The sequence below is a fragment of the Pipra filicauda genome, unplaced genomic scaffold (genome assembly GCF_003945595.2).
Source record: "Pipra filicauda isolate LSUMZ 115617 unplaced genomic scaffold, ASM394559v2 scaffold211_size2331000_pilon, whole genome shotgun sequence".
Classification (NCBI taxonomy): Eukaryota; Metazoa; Chordata; class Aves; order Passeriformes; family Pipridae; genus Pipra; species Pipra filicauda.
The window spans coordinates 1,060,518-1,078,233 of record NW_024104323.1 but is presented as its reverse complement, the minus strand read 5'-3'; the positions used below and the strand labels follow the sequence as shown (position 1 = coordinate 1,078,233).

General features: G+C 54.5%; 4 protein-coding genes across 4 annotated transcripts in view; 1 reads left to right on the top strand and 3 right to left on the bottom strand.

The window, feature by feature from the left end:
• Positions 1 to 350: 350 nt before the first annotated feature.
• GEMIN4 (gem nuclear organelle associated protein 4) lies at positions 351 to 3,769 on the bottom strand. The gene is made up of 2 exons (XM_027743494.2): positions 3,723 to 3,769; positions 351 to 3,644 (listed from the first exon to the last, which is right to left on the bottom strand). Exons 1-2 carry the CDS (start codon positions 3,730 to 3,732, stop codon positions 445 to 447), a joined length of 3,210 nt encoding a protein of 1,069 aa, XP_027599295.1. The 5' UTR covers positions 3,733 to 3,769; the 3' UTR covers positions 351 to 444.
• A 477-nt stretch (positions 3,770 to 4,246) lies between these two features.
• On the bottom strand, positions 4,247 to 8,945 carry GLOD4 (glyoxalase domain containing 4). Its single transcript, XM_027745042.2, has 9 exons — positions 8,846 to 8,945; positions 8,373 to 8,422; positions 7,633 to 7,753; positions 7,040 to 7,184; positions 6,699 to 6,835; positions 6,304 to 6,390; positions 6,025 to 6,138; positions 5,851 to 5,937; positions 4,247 to 5,335 (listed from the first exon to the last, which is right to left on the bottom strand). Exons 1-9 carry the CDS (start codon positions 8,933 to 8,935, stop codon positions 5,270 to 5,272), a joined length of 897 nt encoding a protein of 298 aa, XP_027600843.1. The 5' UTR covers positions 8,936 to 8,945; the 3' UTR covers positions 4,247 to 5,269.
• A 62-nt stretch (positions 8,946 to 9,007) lies between these two features.
• On the top strand, positions 9,008 to 11,574 carry MRM3 (mitochondrial rRNA methyltransferase 3). The gene is made up of 4 exons (XM_027743106.1): positions 9,008 to 9,267; positions 9,936 to 10,180; positions 10,574 to 10,741; positions 10,926 to 11,574. Exons 1-4 carry the CDS (start codon positions 9,008 to 9,010, stop codon positions 11,477 to 11,479), a joined length of 1,227 nt encoding a protein of 408 aa, XP_027598907.1. The 3' UTR covers positions 11,480 to 11,574.
• A 941-nt stretch (positions 11,575 to 12,515) lies between these two features.
• Positions 12,516 to 17,716, bottom strand: part of NXN (nucleoredoxin) — a 49,061-nt gene continuing 43,860 nt past the window's right edge. Inside the window, exons 7-8 of the mRNA XM_027745033.2 lie at positions 15,928 to 16,052; positions 12,516 to 13,702 (exon numbers count right to left, since the gene is read on the bottom strand). Of these exons, the coding sequence (XP_027600834.1) occupies positions 13,520 to 13,702; positions 15,928 to 16,052 (308 nt within the window). The 3' untranslated portion in view covers positions 12,516 to 13,519. The remainder of the gene's footprint in view (positions 13,703 to 15,927; positions 16,053 to 17,716) is intronic.

Below are 17,716 nucleotides of genomic sequence, written 5' to 3'. Positions count from 1 at the left end.
CCACGTGTATTTCTAAAGGTTCCTGCCTGTCCTGAACTCACTCAACTCGCTTCCCAGCCTCCAACTTGCTTCCCAGCCTCTGGCAGCACTTGGCAAACCCAGCAGTCCTCCCAGGACTAGGAGAGGGCTGGTGGCAAAGGAGCTGGAAGGAAACAATTTCCCTGATGCTGGAGGCTGCCCGGCTCTCTGTAAATCCAGACTGCCAGGAGGCAAGGCTGGAGCCACAGAACTGCCAGGTTGTGTCCACAGTTATTCCCACGGAAAATTGAAGTGGTTCCTCCTACCCATCTTTACACAGCCCCTCCACCGCTTAGGCAGGGTGGGAGAAAACACAGCAGGGAGGAAATAAATACAAAAGTGAAAAATAGGGTTTATTACAGATCTTACACCATCCAGGTAAGGGGTCCCTTGTCAGTGCTCTCCTCTGTCACCCTCTCCAGCTCCTCAATCCGGCTCCCCGGCCAGGTGTGCCCCCAGCTTGCTGAGCTTCTGCAGGAGGGTGCTGCGCAGCTCCCTGTCCCCCACGTTGTCCGTGATGGCCTCCAGGAAGTGCCTCTCGTTGGCCCTCCGCAGGGTGTTGCTGGGGGATGTGTCGGCGTTGCTGAACGCCTCGTACTGCGACAGGATCTCCAGTGCCACCACCACCAGGGGCTCCCCGCAGCCCTCGCCCGGCAGCATGGCAGCCACGTGCAGCAGGTGGCAGAACATCTGGATGCAGACGAAGGACACCTCCTGCGGGGAGGTCCCGTCCCCGGCGGGCTGCGAGGGGGGTCCCGCCGTGCCCTTGACGGAGGTCAGCAGGTCCGTCAGGCTGCCGCAGTACAGCTGCACCACGTGGAGCCAGGCCTCTGGGGGCAGCCAGGTGGAGCAGCTGGAGCTGCAGAGGAGCTGGAAGCCCCTCAGGAAGAGCACGGAGAGCTGGAGGTAGCAGGCAAACGGGCGGAGGTTGAGCAGGGGCATGTACTGCACGTACTCCAGCGTGTAGGGCACGTGCAGGACCTGCCTCTGCAGCAGGTTTTCCACCATGTGCATGAGCCTCTTCCACTCGTTGTGGCTGCACCAGGGGAGCACCTGAATGAGGGCCACCAGGAACCCTTTGCTGAAGAGGTTCACTTCTTCAGGGTTGTCCACGTTGACGGTGAGGAGCGCCAGCATCGTGTCCCTGAGCGCTGGGGACACGCAGCAGCACTCCATCCACGCCAGGAGCCCGCTGCCCGGTCCGTAGGCTGGCAAAGACTGAGATGTCCACTCGTCCTCAGGGAGGGTGCAGATCTCAAACAGTGTCGCCGGGACCTCGTTCTTGAAGTGGTCTCCATAAAGCTTCTTCAGTCTGAGCCCAACGGTCCAGTCCAGGGATGCCACCTTCCTGTGGAGCCAGGCCAGGGACTGGACCCACAGCTCCGGGGAGGGGGCAGATTCTGGTCTCACCACCTCACAGAGCTGGCAGAGGATATTCAGAATCAGGTCTTTGGTCTCCAGTGAAGGGAAGAGCTGCTCCGTAGGCTGATGCCAGTACCTGGTGTAACCATCTAGTAGCTTGCAGAGGCTCAGTAGAAGTGGGAATGGGTGACAGGATTTGATCCAGTGCTCTTCTGAACAGGGCTGTATTCCCAAAGCCTTACTGAGGACCTGCAGGCTCAGCTCAATCTGAGGAGAGTCTGACTTCAAATAGGGAAGGACAAAAGCTTTGGTTACCTCTGCAGGTGACACAAGTGGGGTGGCTGAGCCTGGCTGCATGAGAAAGGTCAGGAACTGAAGGAACTGCTCCTCTTCCCTCACAGTGGAAAGCTTCCCCCATACTGCCTCCTCCAGACACCTCACCACCAGGTTGTGTGGCCTGCCTGGATCCTTTTGGGTCTCCAGAAACCTCAGTGCTGGGAAGGAGCAGAGGATTTGTGTGAGGAACTGGTGTGCTCCTAGGTTGACCACAGCAAGATGACAAACCTGCTTCACCGTAGCCTCGGGGTACAGCAGCATGAGCCTGGCCACAGAAGCCACAGCCCTGGTCAGGCCTTCATCGGACACACTCTTTGTGATCTGGTTGAAAGTCACATTCAGATCCTCCTGGAACCCTTCCCTGACAACCTGCACATTCAGGGACAGACCTGGTCCACCCCAGGACATCAGGACACCCGAGATCACCTTGTTTTTGTCAGTTAATGAAAGCTCAGTGTAACAGTCCATGATGGCTTTGGTCACTTGCACCTGCAGCTCTCGGGCCTCCTTGTCTTGACAGGATGTAGCAAAGCTCACCAGTGTCTCCAGCAATTTCAAAACTAGCTCTGGTTTCTGGAAGAGAGCTTTATTTTGCACAAGGCAGTCAACCCAGGCTTTTGAAAAGGCCCAGGTCTTTTCAGATGCAAAAACAGAGCACATGTCTGCATGCCGGTCCAGCTTTTGAGCAATGATTGCCATGGCAACTGAAGACACAAGGCTGGTGGTGGCCAAATCCTTGCTCTTCGGGTTGGCACTGCTCTCCTTGAGAAAGTCCTTGGTGACCTGTGTCAGCTCTAACACTACACGTGTCTCATCCTCACCCACGTCTCTGGTCTCCGAGAAGCAAACCAGGTTCTTCCCAAGGGTGGTCAGAGTGTCCAGGAGCCGGTAGCTCTCATAGCAGAGCTGCTCGGAGCTGCTCAGAGCATCCTGCAGCTCCTCTCCCCAGGCACGCAACAAGCTGCAGAGGAACTCCAAGCCAACAAAGAGCTCCTCACGGGAGAGTTTGGTCACAGACAGGAGGCTCATGGTTCTCTCTGCTTCCCTCACCTTCTCTCCCAGCCCGCTGTGGTGGAACTGGCTGTCAGGGTCACTGGTCCAGAGGCTGACCGTGGCACTCACCTTGTGCAGGTACTCTGTGGTGGGGAGGGAGCTGCCCGCTGGCTCCAGCTCAGTGAACACGGAGAGCAGCTCGGCCAGGTTGGCCAGGGTGTAGCACTGCATGCGGGGCTGGGTGATGTTCCCGTGGATCTGCTTCAACCCCTCCACCAGGACCATGAACAGCCTGGGGGCAGCTGGGGGGATGCTCACAGGGTCACCCTTGAACCTCTTTGGGGGCTGCAGACCATCGTCCAGAGAGGACTCACCCCCGTGCTGGCACATGAGAGCACTGAACGCAGAGACTGTCGCGTCCTCCTGCCCTTCCTTGTGCTTCATCACCTCCCACCACACGTCCAAGAACAGTCTGATGTCGGACGGGGACGTCTCGCTGGTGACATATGCCACCATGTGCTCCAGCTGCTCCCGGCACACCGCCGGGGGCAGCGCCAGCAGCAGCTCCACGAACACCCGGGGCACGCCAAGCGCCTTGACCAGCTCGAAGAGGGCGGTGTGGTTCACGTCGGGGATCATCGCGCCCACCGAGAAGAAGCCGTCGTCCCTCCATCCCCACTCCAGCGAGGCGGCCGGGGGCGCGGGCAGCAGCACCTTGGCCCAGACGATGGCCACCGCCTCCCGCTTCCAGCGGCCGTGTTCCCGCGGCGAGGGGCAGCGCTCGCCGATCTCCCGCAGCGCGTCGGTGATGGGCACCCCCGCCAGGGGCCAGTCGGCCTTGCGCAGCTCCCGCAGCGCCCGCGGCTGGATCAGGCGGGCGGCCAGCAGGAACCCGCCGTGCAGGATCGCCGTGTGCTCGCCCACGGCCCAGGGCCCTGCGGGACACACCGTCAGCGCCGCCCGGCCCGGTGCCCCCCGGTCCCCCCCGCTCCCGCTCCCGCTCCCGCACTCACCCGGCTCCATGGCGGCGGCGCGCTGTGACGTCACGCGGGCAGTCCGATATGACGTCACGACCCCACCCGCAGCGCCCCCTGGAGGCCCGGCGGTGGGTGAGGTTAATGAATTAATTTTTTTATATATATTCACATTACTATATTGTATTTCTATAGTATATATGTAGTTATGTATACCGGATATTATAATGCATTGTATTTCTATTATTATATTGCATTTCTATATTATAATTGTTATATTATATATTATAGGCAATATATTAAGTAATTACGTATACTAGATATTATAATGTATTTCATTTATGTTATTATATTGTATTTCTATATAATTATGGATGCCAGATATTATATCATGTTTCTATATTATAATGTGTTCTGTTACTTCATATATAATATATGAAGTAATTATGTATGCCAGATATTATAATGCATTGTATTTCTATTATTACATTGTACTTCTATATTATAACGTGCTATATTATATATGCAATATAGAATGTAATTACATAAACCACACATTATAGTGTGTTGTATTTATATTTCACTTTTAATAAGTTTATTGACAATCAACTAAGTAATTAATTATTGCGCTCAGATATGCAATTAACAGTGAGGGAACCCCTGGTGTACTGGCACAGCAGGTGGGCACCCAAACCATCCTCCCCAACCATTTTTTTTCGTTTCAGGGCACAGCTCACATGTGACATATTTAATTTGATCGATGCAGAATTGAAAATTCATCACTAAACAAAAAAGCTCGAATAAACCCTGAAGTGTTGCTTCCAAAGGCAGTTCCTCACCAAAAGCTAATTGCAAAACCATAATTCACTTATTTCAAGCTGCCTCCCAGCACCTCAGCAGACAGCACAGCTACACACCCCAAAGCACAGCCTCAGCTGCCTCCTGGAACGTGGAAGGCTCCTTGGGAAGGGGGGGAAACCACCACATCAATAACATGATCCCAGCGAGAAACACACCACGGGCTTCTCAAGTGAACATTTCACCTCAAAAGCTGGGGAAGCACCCTGGAATGAAAACAAGGACTAAAATATTCACAGGATTTGGCAAGATCATTTCTTTGTTCCCAATAAACATTCTGACAGCTGAGCTGCTTCAGTTCTCCACACACGGCCCCACATTTTGCCACTGGAGCAGGGCATCTGCAGTACCCACAGCCACAGAAAATCTCTTCTCTGAGCTGCAATTCCAGGACAGCTAAAGCAAATTCATTAGAAAATTAGATATTATAACGTATCTATCAATCTCTTTTTCAACAACACTGAAATGTGAGGTTTTCTTAACTGATAATCCCTGGACTTGAAGCCACGTGCTCAGCCTGCTCCTCAACGCACAGCCCGATTTTTCAGAAGGAGAACATGCCATTTGCTTGAAAGGAGAGAGCAGCAGTCACAGACGTCAGCTTAAATCAAACCAACCGATCAACCAACACCCTCAGATTGGGAGGGCAGTGCAACACATTCCACAGGATTGGCATTTTCCTGGATGAAATCCAAGGCACAAAGGAGCAGCCCAGTCCTTTCCTCCAGCTAAGCCGAAACCTTCTTCATGTTACGTGCAGCAAACCACTTGTCACTGTTGTCTGCAGCCATGGCCTGCACAAAGACAAGTGTGAACGTGGTCAGAGCAGTGGGAAAGCTATTTTGATGGATAAATTATTTTTTTTAGCTACTAGTAAGGAGAACAGACACTGAAAACCAATGCTCTCTGGCACAGCAAACAAATAATGATTGGTTAACACATGATCAAACCAGGACAGTTTGGACACAGCCTTCCCACAGAGCTCACATTCCATCCCAGGGAACGTCCCTCTGCCTCCAGGGGATGTCCAGCTGCACTGATGCTACTGCACCTCAAAAATCACTTTTTGCAGTAACTTACATCAAAGTGTTGTTGGTGTGTCCAGCAAGAAACACCATCACCCAGCTGCCCAGAGAGTGAGGCTGGAAAACTCCACACAGGGCACTAAGTGAGCTTTAAAAACTGATTTAGTTTCCTTATCAAGCCTGGGCAATTTGCTTCTTATTAAAACTCGACATGGTATGAAAACTAAGATTCTACTGGTATCTATAAACAGGAAGAAAATGAATATGCAGGCAGAATTACTTACATCATCCAACAGCTTGTCACCATTAGGGTCCACCTTGGACAGGTCTCTAAAGGCTTCATCTCCCACAAAACAGATTTCATGGCCGTCCTAAACCAAGATTAAGGGCAGGTCAGTTAGATAAAAGGCAGAGAGAAATTTAAACCCAATTTCATCCTTATTTCCAACATTACTCACAGGATCAGCCAAAATAATCACTTGCACTGTGGCTTTGCCAGGCGTGTCCAAGCTCACCAGGGGTGTCAAAATTTTCTGATTCTCCTTTTTCATCAGTGCTTCAATGCTTGGCAACTTAAACAGAAAACCAACAAACCCCAAACTTGTATTACCACTGCAAGAAAAGATAAACTACCTGCTCGATATTATTTTGTTCACCCGTGAGATATTTTGTTACCACAAGAAGTTGACTTCCCCAGCTCTGGGTAAGGAGAGGGGAAAGGGAAGTGTGACTGTTACCTCTTCCTTGGCACAGGAGAAGGCGATCCGTCCAAACGCTGTCCCGTGATCCACTGCTCCTCCAACAGCCTTCAGCTCCAGCTTACACTGAAACAGGGAGAAAGCAAGCCTGGCTTGTAGGGACACTGTTCTCCATGCTGCATTCACTCCAGCTTTTTCTCCAGGATGTGGATGATTTCAAAACCCCCCATTCCCACAGTTCCCAACCGGCCAGAATTACCAGAGCAAACCACAGCTTTTCCCTTTTTATAAAAATGCAGTTGAGTGTATACACAAGCTTCAATTAAAATGCTCAGAATTAAGCACACAGTTGCCTTAATTAAGAGTTTTTTCGCTTTTAAGATTCTGTTCTCATGAAAGAAGAAGTTTCTAGGATGAGTTTTCCAAGGACTGACCTGGTTATCCGCGTAGCCCAGCAAAGCCCTTTGCTTCTCCTCATCCTTCTCGTATATTTTCATCCCAAGCAAACCAGACCAGTAGTTAATAGACTTCTGCAGATTTGAGACACCCAGGGTTACCTTCAGCACGGGATCTTGAGAATTGCAACAATTGGGAATCAGTTACAAATGTATCATGGTTTTAAAGGTACAGTTTTACACTCGTGAGAAGTAACAAAGAAATAATAAAACCCTGCTCTTTTTCATAAAATGCCATCAAGGCAAACACTCAGCCCTTTCTGATATCCCAGTGGTAAATCTCTCTTGAACACCAGTTAGAGTGAGGGTAAACGTTTCACCTTGCTTGAGCTTCTCCTTGTCCTCCAAGTAGAACTTGTATCCTCCTGGAGCTTCGGTTTCAAAGACACCAGTTGTGACTTCTTTGAGGGGCCACCCCATCTTCTTGGCATTGCTCACAGCCTGGCTGGACGCCAGTGTGATGCCCTGGTGAGGACACAGCAGAGACACACAAAATTCATAGGGGGGGATGCAAAGACATCATGTGTTTTCGTAGATGAAACACAAAATCTCCATCTGCTGTCAGTAGGTAAATCACAAAAAACAGGTAACAATAAATAATTCTGTCTTCCTAGAGCAAGATCCCTCTTAGCTAACCATTCCAAGTTGGATATGGCAGAAAACACCAGCTGTCCTACACACACAGCAGAGGCAGAGCTCAAGGAAGTGTTTCCTGGACCATAAGTGAGCAAAAATCTGCTCTAGTTTCTGCTCTTCCAACTTGGAGACAGCCACAAAAGCAAGAATAAAATGTTTAAGGGACCAAACAGCATAAAAAAAGCAGCTGGTACAACCTATATGACAAACAGACTCCTAATCTTTAAAGTAAATAAACTCAGTTTCAGAAGATTTTGCTGCTAGGAGTGGTACTTACCAGAAAGTCATTGCCCAGGCGATATTCTCCAATGCCATAATTGTAAGTCAGTTCTGCCACAAAGTGATTGTCCTCTGGCCCGTAGCCCACCATCGTTTTGCTCCATTTTCCATCATAAGGGCTGGAATATCCGTATTTAATTGTTAGGAGCATTAAAAGTAACCAACGTGAAATGCAAATATTGGTGTTTCAAGGAAGAATTGCATTTCTAGAGTAAAAAAATGGCAGGTTGGACCTTGGGCAAAAGCAATTCTACCTCATTAACAGCTCACAATTTAAGAGAACAGGCTACTCGTTAACTGAAATTACATCAGCACTTCCTTATTGCTAAGTAGGAAAGGGCACCAGGCTGGAAGATTTCTTTCCTTTCAGAGAAACACTAATTTCTTCTTTCTTCCATTCTTCTGTCTTTACAAAAGCCTTTGGGTTTACCAGGAGGGACTTTTAACTCAACCTTAGTTAGCCCCGTGCCCATGAAAAAAATTAAATGTAGTTCCTGGTAAGTTTAGAAATGATTTAATAAAGTTGAGTATCAGTCTGTGGGTGTAATTCAGCAATATTTCTGTTCAATGTAAGCATTATATCTACACAAAAAGGGGGTCTGTTGGTTCCAAGGGAAGTAATTAAAAAAAAAAACCAAAACAACAAAACAGCACAATAAATCAAGCAAACCCTTATTTTACTATAGCAGTACATGGCTGGCAGGTGTTTTATGAAAACAAGGGACCCAGGGCACTCACCCGTTGCAGGTGGCCTTGCAGCCCTCCTCGAACTCCTCGTGCCTCAGCACCTTTAGAATCAGGAGAGAAAGGGGTCAGCATGGGGACGACGTGAACCCCATCTCCCTTTCCCCTTTCCTATTCTCTTTCCCGCTTCCCCATGCCCCTTTCCTCTTCCCTGTCCCCCCCTTCTCCCTTCCAGATCCCCCTTGCCCCTTCCCCATCCCCCTTTCCTATTGCCTGTCCCCCTTTCCCCTTCCCCGTCCCTCTTTCCCTTGCCCTTCCCCTTTTCCCCCAGGAACCCTCACCGGGCCCGACACCGCCCCGGTAGCACGGCCCGGGTCCGGCAGCACGGCCCCGCACCCCCGCTCTGCCGGTGCCGCGTCCCCGGGGGGCTCGGAGGGCTCGGAACGCGCCGCTCTCCCGCACCCGCGGGGCCGGTGACCGACCCTCCCTGCCTCCCTCCCTCCCTCCCTCCCTCCCTCGCCGCTCACGCTCATGCCCAGCAGCTCCCGGTAGAACCGCGCGGTGCGGGGCCGGTCGCCCACTTTGAAGACGAAGTGCAGCGCTCTGCGGGCGGCCATGGCGGGCCGTGACGTCACTCCGCCTGTCCGTCCGTCCGTCCCCTCCCCGGCGGTGACGTCACGGGCGCGGCGATGGCGGCGCTGGGCCGCGTGTGGGGGCCGGCGCTGCTGTGGCCCCGCGGGGCGGGCGCGGCGGGGCGGCGCGGGGTGCGGGCGCTCCGCAGGAGCCCCGTGCGGGTCCTGCCGCCGGCAAAGAAGAAGGCGGGAGCAGCCCCGGCCGAGGCAGCGCCGGGACCCCGCCGGGAGGGGCCCCCGCCGCCCGCGGTGGAGCGGAGCGCGGCCGCGCCGGGGCTGTGGTACGAGAAGGCGGCGCCCGGGGACCGCAGGCTGGGGTGAGCTGATCCCCCTCCCCTTGGAAGCGGCCCGGAGCCGCACCTGCGGGATGGGAGGGAGATTCCGACCCTGGGGGGGTCAGGGGGGAGACTAACACCCACTGCCTGTTACAGACGGTCTGAAGGTACCTGGGGGGCTTCACAGACCCCCAAGTTCATGATCTTTAAAGTCCTTCCAACCCAAATCATTCCATCTCGTTCTGCCCCCTGCCATGGACAGGGACACCTCCCACTAGCCCAGGTTGCTCCAAGCCCTGTCCAACCTGGCCTTGGACACTTCCAGGGATGGGGCAGCCACAGCTTCTCTGGGCACCCTGTGCCAGGGCCTCCCCCCCCTCACAGGGAAGAATTTCTTCCCAATATCCCATCTAACCCTGTCCTCTGGCAGTGGGAAGCCATTCCTTTTGTCCTGTCACTCTATCCCTTGTCGAAATCCTTCTCCGGCTCTGTTGGAGACCCTTCAGGTACTGAAAGGTGCTCTAAGGTCACCCCAGAACCTTCTCCTCCAGGCTGAATAGTCCCAAATCTCAGCCTTTCCTCCTAGGAGAGGTTCTCCATCCCTCTGATCATCTTTGTGACTTCCCAATGAAGCTCTTGGGGGCTGGCAAAGGTCAGACTGAAGGTGTTGTCAGCGTTATAGCCATTCTCTCTGATTAACTTCCCCACAGAAAAGTGGTGACTATCGCCAAGTCGAAGAAGTTTCGGGATAATAACGGGAAGGTCCTGCTGGAGGGTCACAGGCTGATCAAGGATGCACTGGAGGCAGGAGCTGTGCCGCAGACACTCTTCTTCAGCACTGTGGGGCACCTGAAGGAGCTGCCTGAGGCGGAGATAAAACGAGCCAGCTTGATTAAGGTGAAATTTGAAGACATTAAGATCTGGTCTGACCTTGTAACTCCTCAGGGGCTTCTAGGTAAGTTGCCTTGGGAACAGTCACAATGCTGCTCAAAGGGAAGCTTATTTCATACTCAGGATAATGACTCTCCATAAACTTTCCCTAGACTTTCTGATGGTGTGTGAAGAGTGCTATATTTGGGAGAATTCCCTTTGATTTGGCCTGTTGTGGTAACTGAATGTGGCTCCTAGAGCACACTGAAGGTTTTTAATAGCACACACTCATTTTTAACAGCATGATCCTGGGAAATACTTTCCCTTGTAAAGTGACAAACTCTTCTCAAACTCCTTTTAGGTGGTGCTTGTCCTAACGCTTCCTCCAGCACATCTTTAGAGAGAATTGGGCCAACTCACTCAGAGCCCAGTCCTTGGGGTGGGTCAATCAGAAACCTGTCGCATTTTGTCTCCTCAGGCATCTTTTCCAAGCCTGACCATGCCAAGATGTCTTACCCTGCCGCTCAGCTCACCAACTCCTTGCCATTGCTCCTCATCTGTGACAATATCCGAGATCCGGGAAACCTGGGCACTATTCTGAGATCCGCAGCAGGAGCAGGCTGTGAGAAAGTGCTGATCACCAAAGGTAAGAGAAGAGTTTAGTCTGAGTAATTTGGGGGGTAAGGCAGGGAATGAGGTGCTTGAAGATATTCCCAAGTTTGTAAGGAGTGCCTGGCACAGACATGATCCGCTGCAGGAAGCAGCATTTCCTGAATCCCGTCTTTGTGGGAGTCCCTGCACTGTCACTGTTTTTCCCCGTTCCTTCTCAGGCTGTGTGGATCCATGGGAGCCAAAGGTGCTCCGTGCAGGCATGGGGGCTCACTTCCGACTGCCCATCATCGCCAACCTGGAGTGGGAATCTGTTCCCAGCAACCTTCCTGCTGGCACCCAGGTGTGCGTGGCCGACAACAAAGACCCAGGCGCTCCGGCCAAGACCACATCCGTGCCAGGAGGGGCTGGCAGGGCTGGCTCTGCTCCTGGCAACACAAAAGCTCCTGTGAAATCCAGACCCGAGGTTGCTCCTGACCACGAGGATGAGGCGGCAGCAGCAGATATCCCAGAGCTGGCCACGCAGTGTTACTACGAGGACTGGGCACGGACTCCGGTGGCCGTGGTGATCGGCGGGGAGACCCACGGCCTGAGCGCGGACGCGCTGCACCTCGCAGCCAGCACGGGGGGGAAGAGACTGGTCATTCCCGTGGTGCCTGGCGTGGACAGCCTGAATGCTGCTATTGCTGCTGCCATTGTGCTGTTTGAGGGGAAGAGGCAGCTGCTGCGGAGGCACAAGGAGGATGACAGGCAGAAGGTCCCTGTAGCAGGCTGAACTGCTGCGTGTTGGGTGCTTAAGGAGCACCTCTCTTCCCTTCGGTTCCCTCAGAGTTAATAAAAGAGCAGCTCGGGCTGTTTGTTTGCAGTAAATGAGTGTTTAAGGCTCTGGCAGTGCTGGAGCAGTGCTGGGATGAGTGTGTGGCTCCCGGTGGGCACGGCGGCCGCAGGGTGATGCTCGTGAGAAGGGAAAGGCTGGGTGGGAGCCCTCCCCTCCCCTCAGCTGGCTCCCTGCTGCCCGGCCCTTCTCAGCCGGCAGATCCTGGGAGGCCTCGGATACCTTGGGGCGGGGTCAGGGCACAGCTGCTACAGCAGCGTCTGCACTGCCCTGGCCCCACTGACAGCGTGTGTCCTTCCCAGCCTGGCTGCTGCTTGTGGTTTTGGGGTCAGAAAGGCCAAACTGCTGCCACCTGAATGGGTCCTGCCTGTGCTCACCCAAACCCTGTGCTCTAACGAGCACTCCAACCTTGCCTGGCTGGCTGGGGCTGGCATGGTGTGGGGTGCCTGAGTTCCATCAGTCCCGCCTGCACTGCTGCCAGGAGGTGGTGGGCTGCTCCCTGAACTGCTCCCCAGGCAGTTCATCACCGCTGAACACGAGAACCTCGGAAACCTGCAAAACACAGGGGGAATTTATACAGGCCAGGCTGGTGGCTGTTCCCAGCTCCTGGCAGGGTGGGAAGCTGCAGCAGGATAAAAGAGGAGGCCATAATCCTGCCATGGCTGACTAACGAGCTGAAAGGGAAAAGCAGTGGCTTGCACAACACGTGCTATTCAGGCGGGACATCAGGCTGGGAGCACCCCACCGGCTGCCAAATGGCTCCCTCCCTCCTGGGGAGCACCAACCCACCCTGTCCCCCAAAAAACCAGGCACAGGCAGGGGCTGTGTGAGCCCATGAGGGGAACACATGATCCCAGTTCAGCCCCCACAGTGCTGGGAGCTGCTGCCACTGACACCTACCCTTGGGGTCTGGCTGGGGGCTCCTCTTCCCACACACAGGCTGTCCCTCTCCCCCGACAGCTGGACGCAGCAATTGGCACCTCCAGGGACGAGGTCATTGTAACAGTTTTATTACAAAGTTCCAATCACCATGTACAGTTTTTACAATGTCACTTTTCGGGGGCTCGGCTGTGCTGCTTGGGTTAGGGAGAGATTTTTTCCTTAGGTTTTTTTTCCTTTTTTTTGGTTATTTTTTAAAGAACAGCACCATTAACGTTGAGTTTGGGACACACCTACAAAAAACAGCTCAATCAACTAACACAGAGGGGAGAGGACAATTCATACCAGAGAGGGGGGACAGGGAGAGCACAAGGGAGATACAAGAGGTGAGGGCAGCCCGGTGGTGATCCTCCTCCTGGCTCAGAGAGGGAAGGAAAGAGGGATTACCCACCCACTGCGGGCGGATGGACCCTGACATGCACAGCCAGCGCTGCCTAAGGCTGTCGGTGCTTGGAGTGGGAGGTGGGAAACCCAACCAGAAAGGTCTCACCCCCAGGAGGAAGAGCTTGGCTGTGCTGTGGTCTTTCAGAGGTTGTCAGCAGTTAAGACTTTGTCTTGGCCTCGTCAGGGCACTTGCATGGGAGAGAAGGACCAGCCAGGGGCAAAGGGAACAGTTTCCTTATTGCTTCCTGGAAGTCATTTAGTCAGCAGGGGTGGTAAGAAAGGAAAGAAGGGGGAGGAGGAAAAAGAAAAGAGCCCCAAGAACCCCATCCACTGCCTGATGCATACGTTGGGAAGAACACCATGCAAGGAAATTTGCCTGCTAGCTAGTGCCGTGTATAAAGTAAGGATACGGTAACAGTTCTGGCCTGGTTATTAGAGAATATATCACCATGAAGCACAAGCGAAGTCTCCAAACGCCAACAACTCCCTGCTGAAAGTGCATCTCAAGGAGTTTGCTTAGGAGAAGGATTCACTGCGTAAAACAAGGCACCACAAGAAGGTTGGATACTGGGTCGGGCGTGAGGACACGCTGGAGAATCCACAAGCGGCGGAAGAGAGACCTAGTTTTAAATAATGTCTGTTGGCGCAGAAGCCCCCTTAGATGGGCTCGGGTTTTAGCTTGTCTGCTAGAAAGTCGCTGACAAAGGCTTCCACGATTTCGGGCGTGATCTCCTCCACATCCATCACGTACTTGGCCCGGGCTGACATGTCCAGGATGGTGAGCAGGGGTGCAGCCTCAGGCAGGTTGGTGTAATCCCGCAGGGAGTCGGTCATGTCGTCCTGGAGGCCAAAAGGAGAGGGAGAGGGGAGTCATCAACAAAGCCAGGACACCAGGAGCAGTTTGCTGCTTCCACAGCATGGTCCAGCCCGCAAGGGATTGAGCTCTGCACCAGCACTGCAGGACCACAAGTGTAGCAGGCAGCACCTGTCTTGCTGCCTGCCCTGCCTGTGGTTTGAGCCAAAACCAAACCGGGCTGATTTATCCCAGGCTGGAATGGGACGTGCACTCCTCCAACACTGTCCATGCAGTGCACTGCTCCCAGCACACCCAGACTGATCCTGGGGCTTCTGGGGCATCCACAGCTCAAGGAGCTGGGGACAAGTGCTGAATGTGGGAACTGCGAGCCCCCAGTTTCAACACAGCCACGGCCTCATTGCTCACAGGGACTGGACACCGAATGGATCTGGGAGCACATCCAGAGCAAAGCAAAGAACGGGAATGGGACATGAGCCAACACCATGACTCCACCAGCAGGTCCCAGTGTCTGGGCAAGCACAAGAGCAGCAGGCTGCTTACAGGGGGAGCGGGCTGCCCTCCCCTCAGCCAGGCACAGCACAGCTCTGGGCAGAGAGAACAGTATCTCGCCAAGGCTGTGCAGTGTGAAAGCCGGTGCTGGGGCGATTCATCTCCCGCTCCCGGCCAAGCCCACGACGCACCACATCCGAGACAGGGCGTTCCTCCGCACCCCTTTCCAGAGGCAGTAAGAGAATCCATGCACCTGGTTGGCGGCCGGGGCTCTGCAGCGCGTGGCGGCAGCGCAGGGGGACTCTGGTCGCGCCTCCCCTTCCTTTGCAGGGGTTTCTGGCGCAGCCGGACCACGTGGCTGGAAGGGCGAGCAGGGCTGGGCCCGTCGCCTCGGCACTCGCCCCCCACCCTTCCCGCCTCCCAGCCCAGGTGTCGGGAAGCCTCCGGGACGCCTCGTCCTTTATCCGATCGCCGCAAAGGGACCAAGGAACATTTTTAATCAATGCAAAATCGGTCCAGACGGTGCTGGGAGAGGAATGGGAGGCGCCAGCTCCGTCCATGGCCGGGCTGCTTTGTGCGTGGGGGCCAGCGGAGACCCGGGGCCAGCGCTCCCGGCTATTGAGGTGACGGATGAATGGGACGTGCCGGACGCTCCCCATTCTTCGTCCCGGCCGCCGCAGGGACGTCGGGAGCTGGATGAATAGCAGCAATGTTTCAGCTACAGCCGGCGAGCAGGAGGAAAACGCTTCGCAGGCTCTGGGGGAGGGGGGAAGGTCCTGGACCCTCCTAAAATAGCCTTTCCAACAAGGGACTTATTCAAGGGTGCAGGGCTGGGTTGGGACGCTCACAGACCCGTCACGGCGGTGGGAGCGGGAGCGCCTCTGCGGAGGGGCTGACGGGGCTGTGGGAGGCAGTGGTGGGGGCTCTCCCGGCCGGGGGGGCCGGGGTGTGGCAGTGGGGACCCTTCTGTCGCAGGGCGGCTCCGGAGGGCCCCGCTCACGGCACACTGCGGCTGTGACGTGGGCATGGAGGGACAGAGCAGGCGCAGCCGCTGCCACCTGCCCAGGCCCTGAGCAGCAACGTGGGAGGGGAACTGCAGGCCTGGGAGTACTGGGAGCTTTCCTGACCCTTACACAAAACCCTCCTCATTTGCCAGGCTGCAGCAGGGCAAAGTGCCTGCACGGGGGAAAGGGAAGGCAGAAGCTCTATTTTGCCATTTCCATTCTCTCCCACAGATCTTGACTCTGGAACGCCACAGCCTGCACATGCTCCAAATACCATCCCAGCCAAGAACAGCATGGCCAGCTCAGGAATCAGCCCTTGTTTCATGGGCTGGGCCAAGCTGAAACCCAAACCCTGCTCCTCTCCCCCTGCCCAGCCGCTTTCCTGCCCATGCAGCCTCAGGGCTCGAGGGGCCAGCAGGTAGCACAGCATGAGGCTGGAAGCCCCACCGTGGTGGCTCCACTCCCTCCCACATCCTGCAGCCCCACTCTGCCTGTCCTCAGCACCTCCCTCACCTGCTGTCAGGCTTTTCCGCCTCTGAGCAAACACATCTGGGACTCCTTTGCCAGAAGTAACATCCAGCAAGGAGAGCAGGGACTGAGCCAGGCCTCAAGTCTGTTTTTTCTCTGTCATCCCTGAGTAGCTGCAGTAGCTCCCTGTCTCAGTTTACCCACTTGAACAATGGCAACAGCAGTCCCCAACCCAGCTCAGTCCTCCCACCCAGCAGGACACAGCCCTGCGCTCTGCTCTCACTTACCTCACCCGCCACGAAGAAGAGTAACGGCGCCTCCTCATCTTTGGCTTTGTACTTGGCTATGATTTTTTCAGCTATGGGCTGAATCAGTTGTTTCGCTGCCTCCGACTCTCCGTCATCCTCTGAATCTGCAGGGCACAGGGGTGGGCAGACAAAACGAAAGAGGCGAGGCAAAAAGGAGGTTAGGATCAAACGGATGCAAACCGGCCGGGCGCTGGCAGCTCTATCCCACAGCACCACCACTCAGGAAAACGGGAGGCCCGGATGCCCAGCACCAACTTCAAAGCCACACAGCTCTGTAGCAATTAGGGAGCAGCTGAAACACGCCTTTCATGTGAGACAGGGAAACACGTAACAGAAGAGAAACTCCTGCTCCCCAAATACTTCAGTGCTCACTCTCTGGTGCTGTTGCTGACGCACAGGGACAAACAGGCGCAAAAAAAAAAGCTGCTTTTGCGGCGCTGGCATGTTTTGAAGACCAAAGGAAGGCGCTGATCTGAGGCTGCCTGGCACCCCTGCCCGCCACCCAGCATCCCTCTGCCTCAGGACGGCTGATCGGCAGCTTTGCTGCTCGAGTCTCTGCAGCAGCAGCGCTGTGAAGGCAGCTTTGATTTGACAGAGGTAGAGTAGAAAGAGATGGCAACATCAATCAAACGCCAGCCACCACAGAAGTTCAAATACTGAGCTAGAGAGAGGAGAGTCTGTGTCCTTGAGCAGCATCGAGATTAAATGATTCCAATTCGGGGACAACTTTCAGCATTACAAAAAAAAAACGAGGGAAGGAGGTGGGAGAGAGGCCCCTTGTCTCCTGGTCTCGTGCAGTCTCGTGGTCTTTGATGTAACCACCCAACCCAACAGGTCCAGCCCCCTGCTGGGACAGGCAATGTCCATGCCCAGAACACTCTCTGCCCTTGCTCCACACATCCCTGTGCTCTCTGGCTTCTCCAAGCAAAGCAGGAGATTCCAGAGACGCTGCTCACTGGATTCCAGGGCCAGTCCTGCATGGCAGTGATAAATACGCGGAGTTGTGGGGTGTCTGCAGGGATTGATTTTTCTACAAACATCGGCTGCTGGCAGCACTCCAGGCAGCCCTGCACACTCTGGCTAACCCAGCCCTAACCTCTCCAGGGAAGGATGTAGATTGGACAGGATTTATTCACCACCAGCACTTGCTAAGCCTGCTTTCTCCTGGGGGTGTTGCTGCCTGTGCAGCACAAGCACTAGAGTGCTGGGAGACCCCCCCAGCAGGACACGGGCTGGCCAGGAGCCCCCATCCCCGGTGCCTGCCTTGATGCAGCACCAGCTGCATCTCTGCCCCAGCACATTGCTGGCAGACTTCACCAAGACCATCCATCCCCAAAAGCGCTGAGGGAGAGCTCCAGCTGCTCTCCTGATGAGCTGTTTGCAGCAAGGTGATAGAAAAACTTTGCTCAGAGCAAGATAAAAATAACTCTTTCCAGAGGCCTGCAGCGCCAGCCCCAATCCATCAGGCTTGGCGTGGCCAGCCGGTCCTTCCCGCGTGAGGAGAGGATTTTTGGCTCTGTGCTCACATCCCCTGCTGGGCTCTGCTGAATAAATAACCAGGGTCAAAAGGAAATCTGAGAGGGAGGAAGGAAAGGAGCGAGGGCCATGTTATCAGCGCTGCAGAGAAGGGTGTGCTGCTCACAAAGGGCACATGAGGAAGCAGGACACCAGCCCTGCCCTGGGCTAGACCCCTGCACAGCATCAAGAGGCTCAGGGCAAGGGGGGCTTCTTCAGCAACCCCCCACCACAGCACCACAGAGCACTCAAG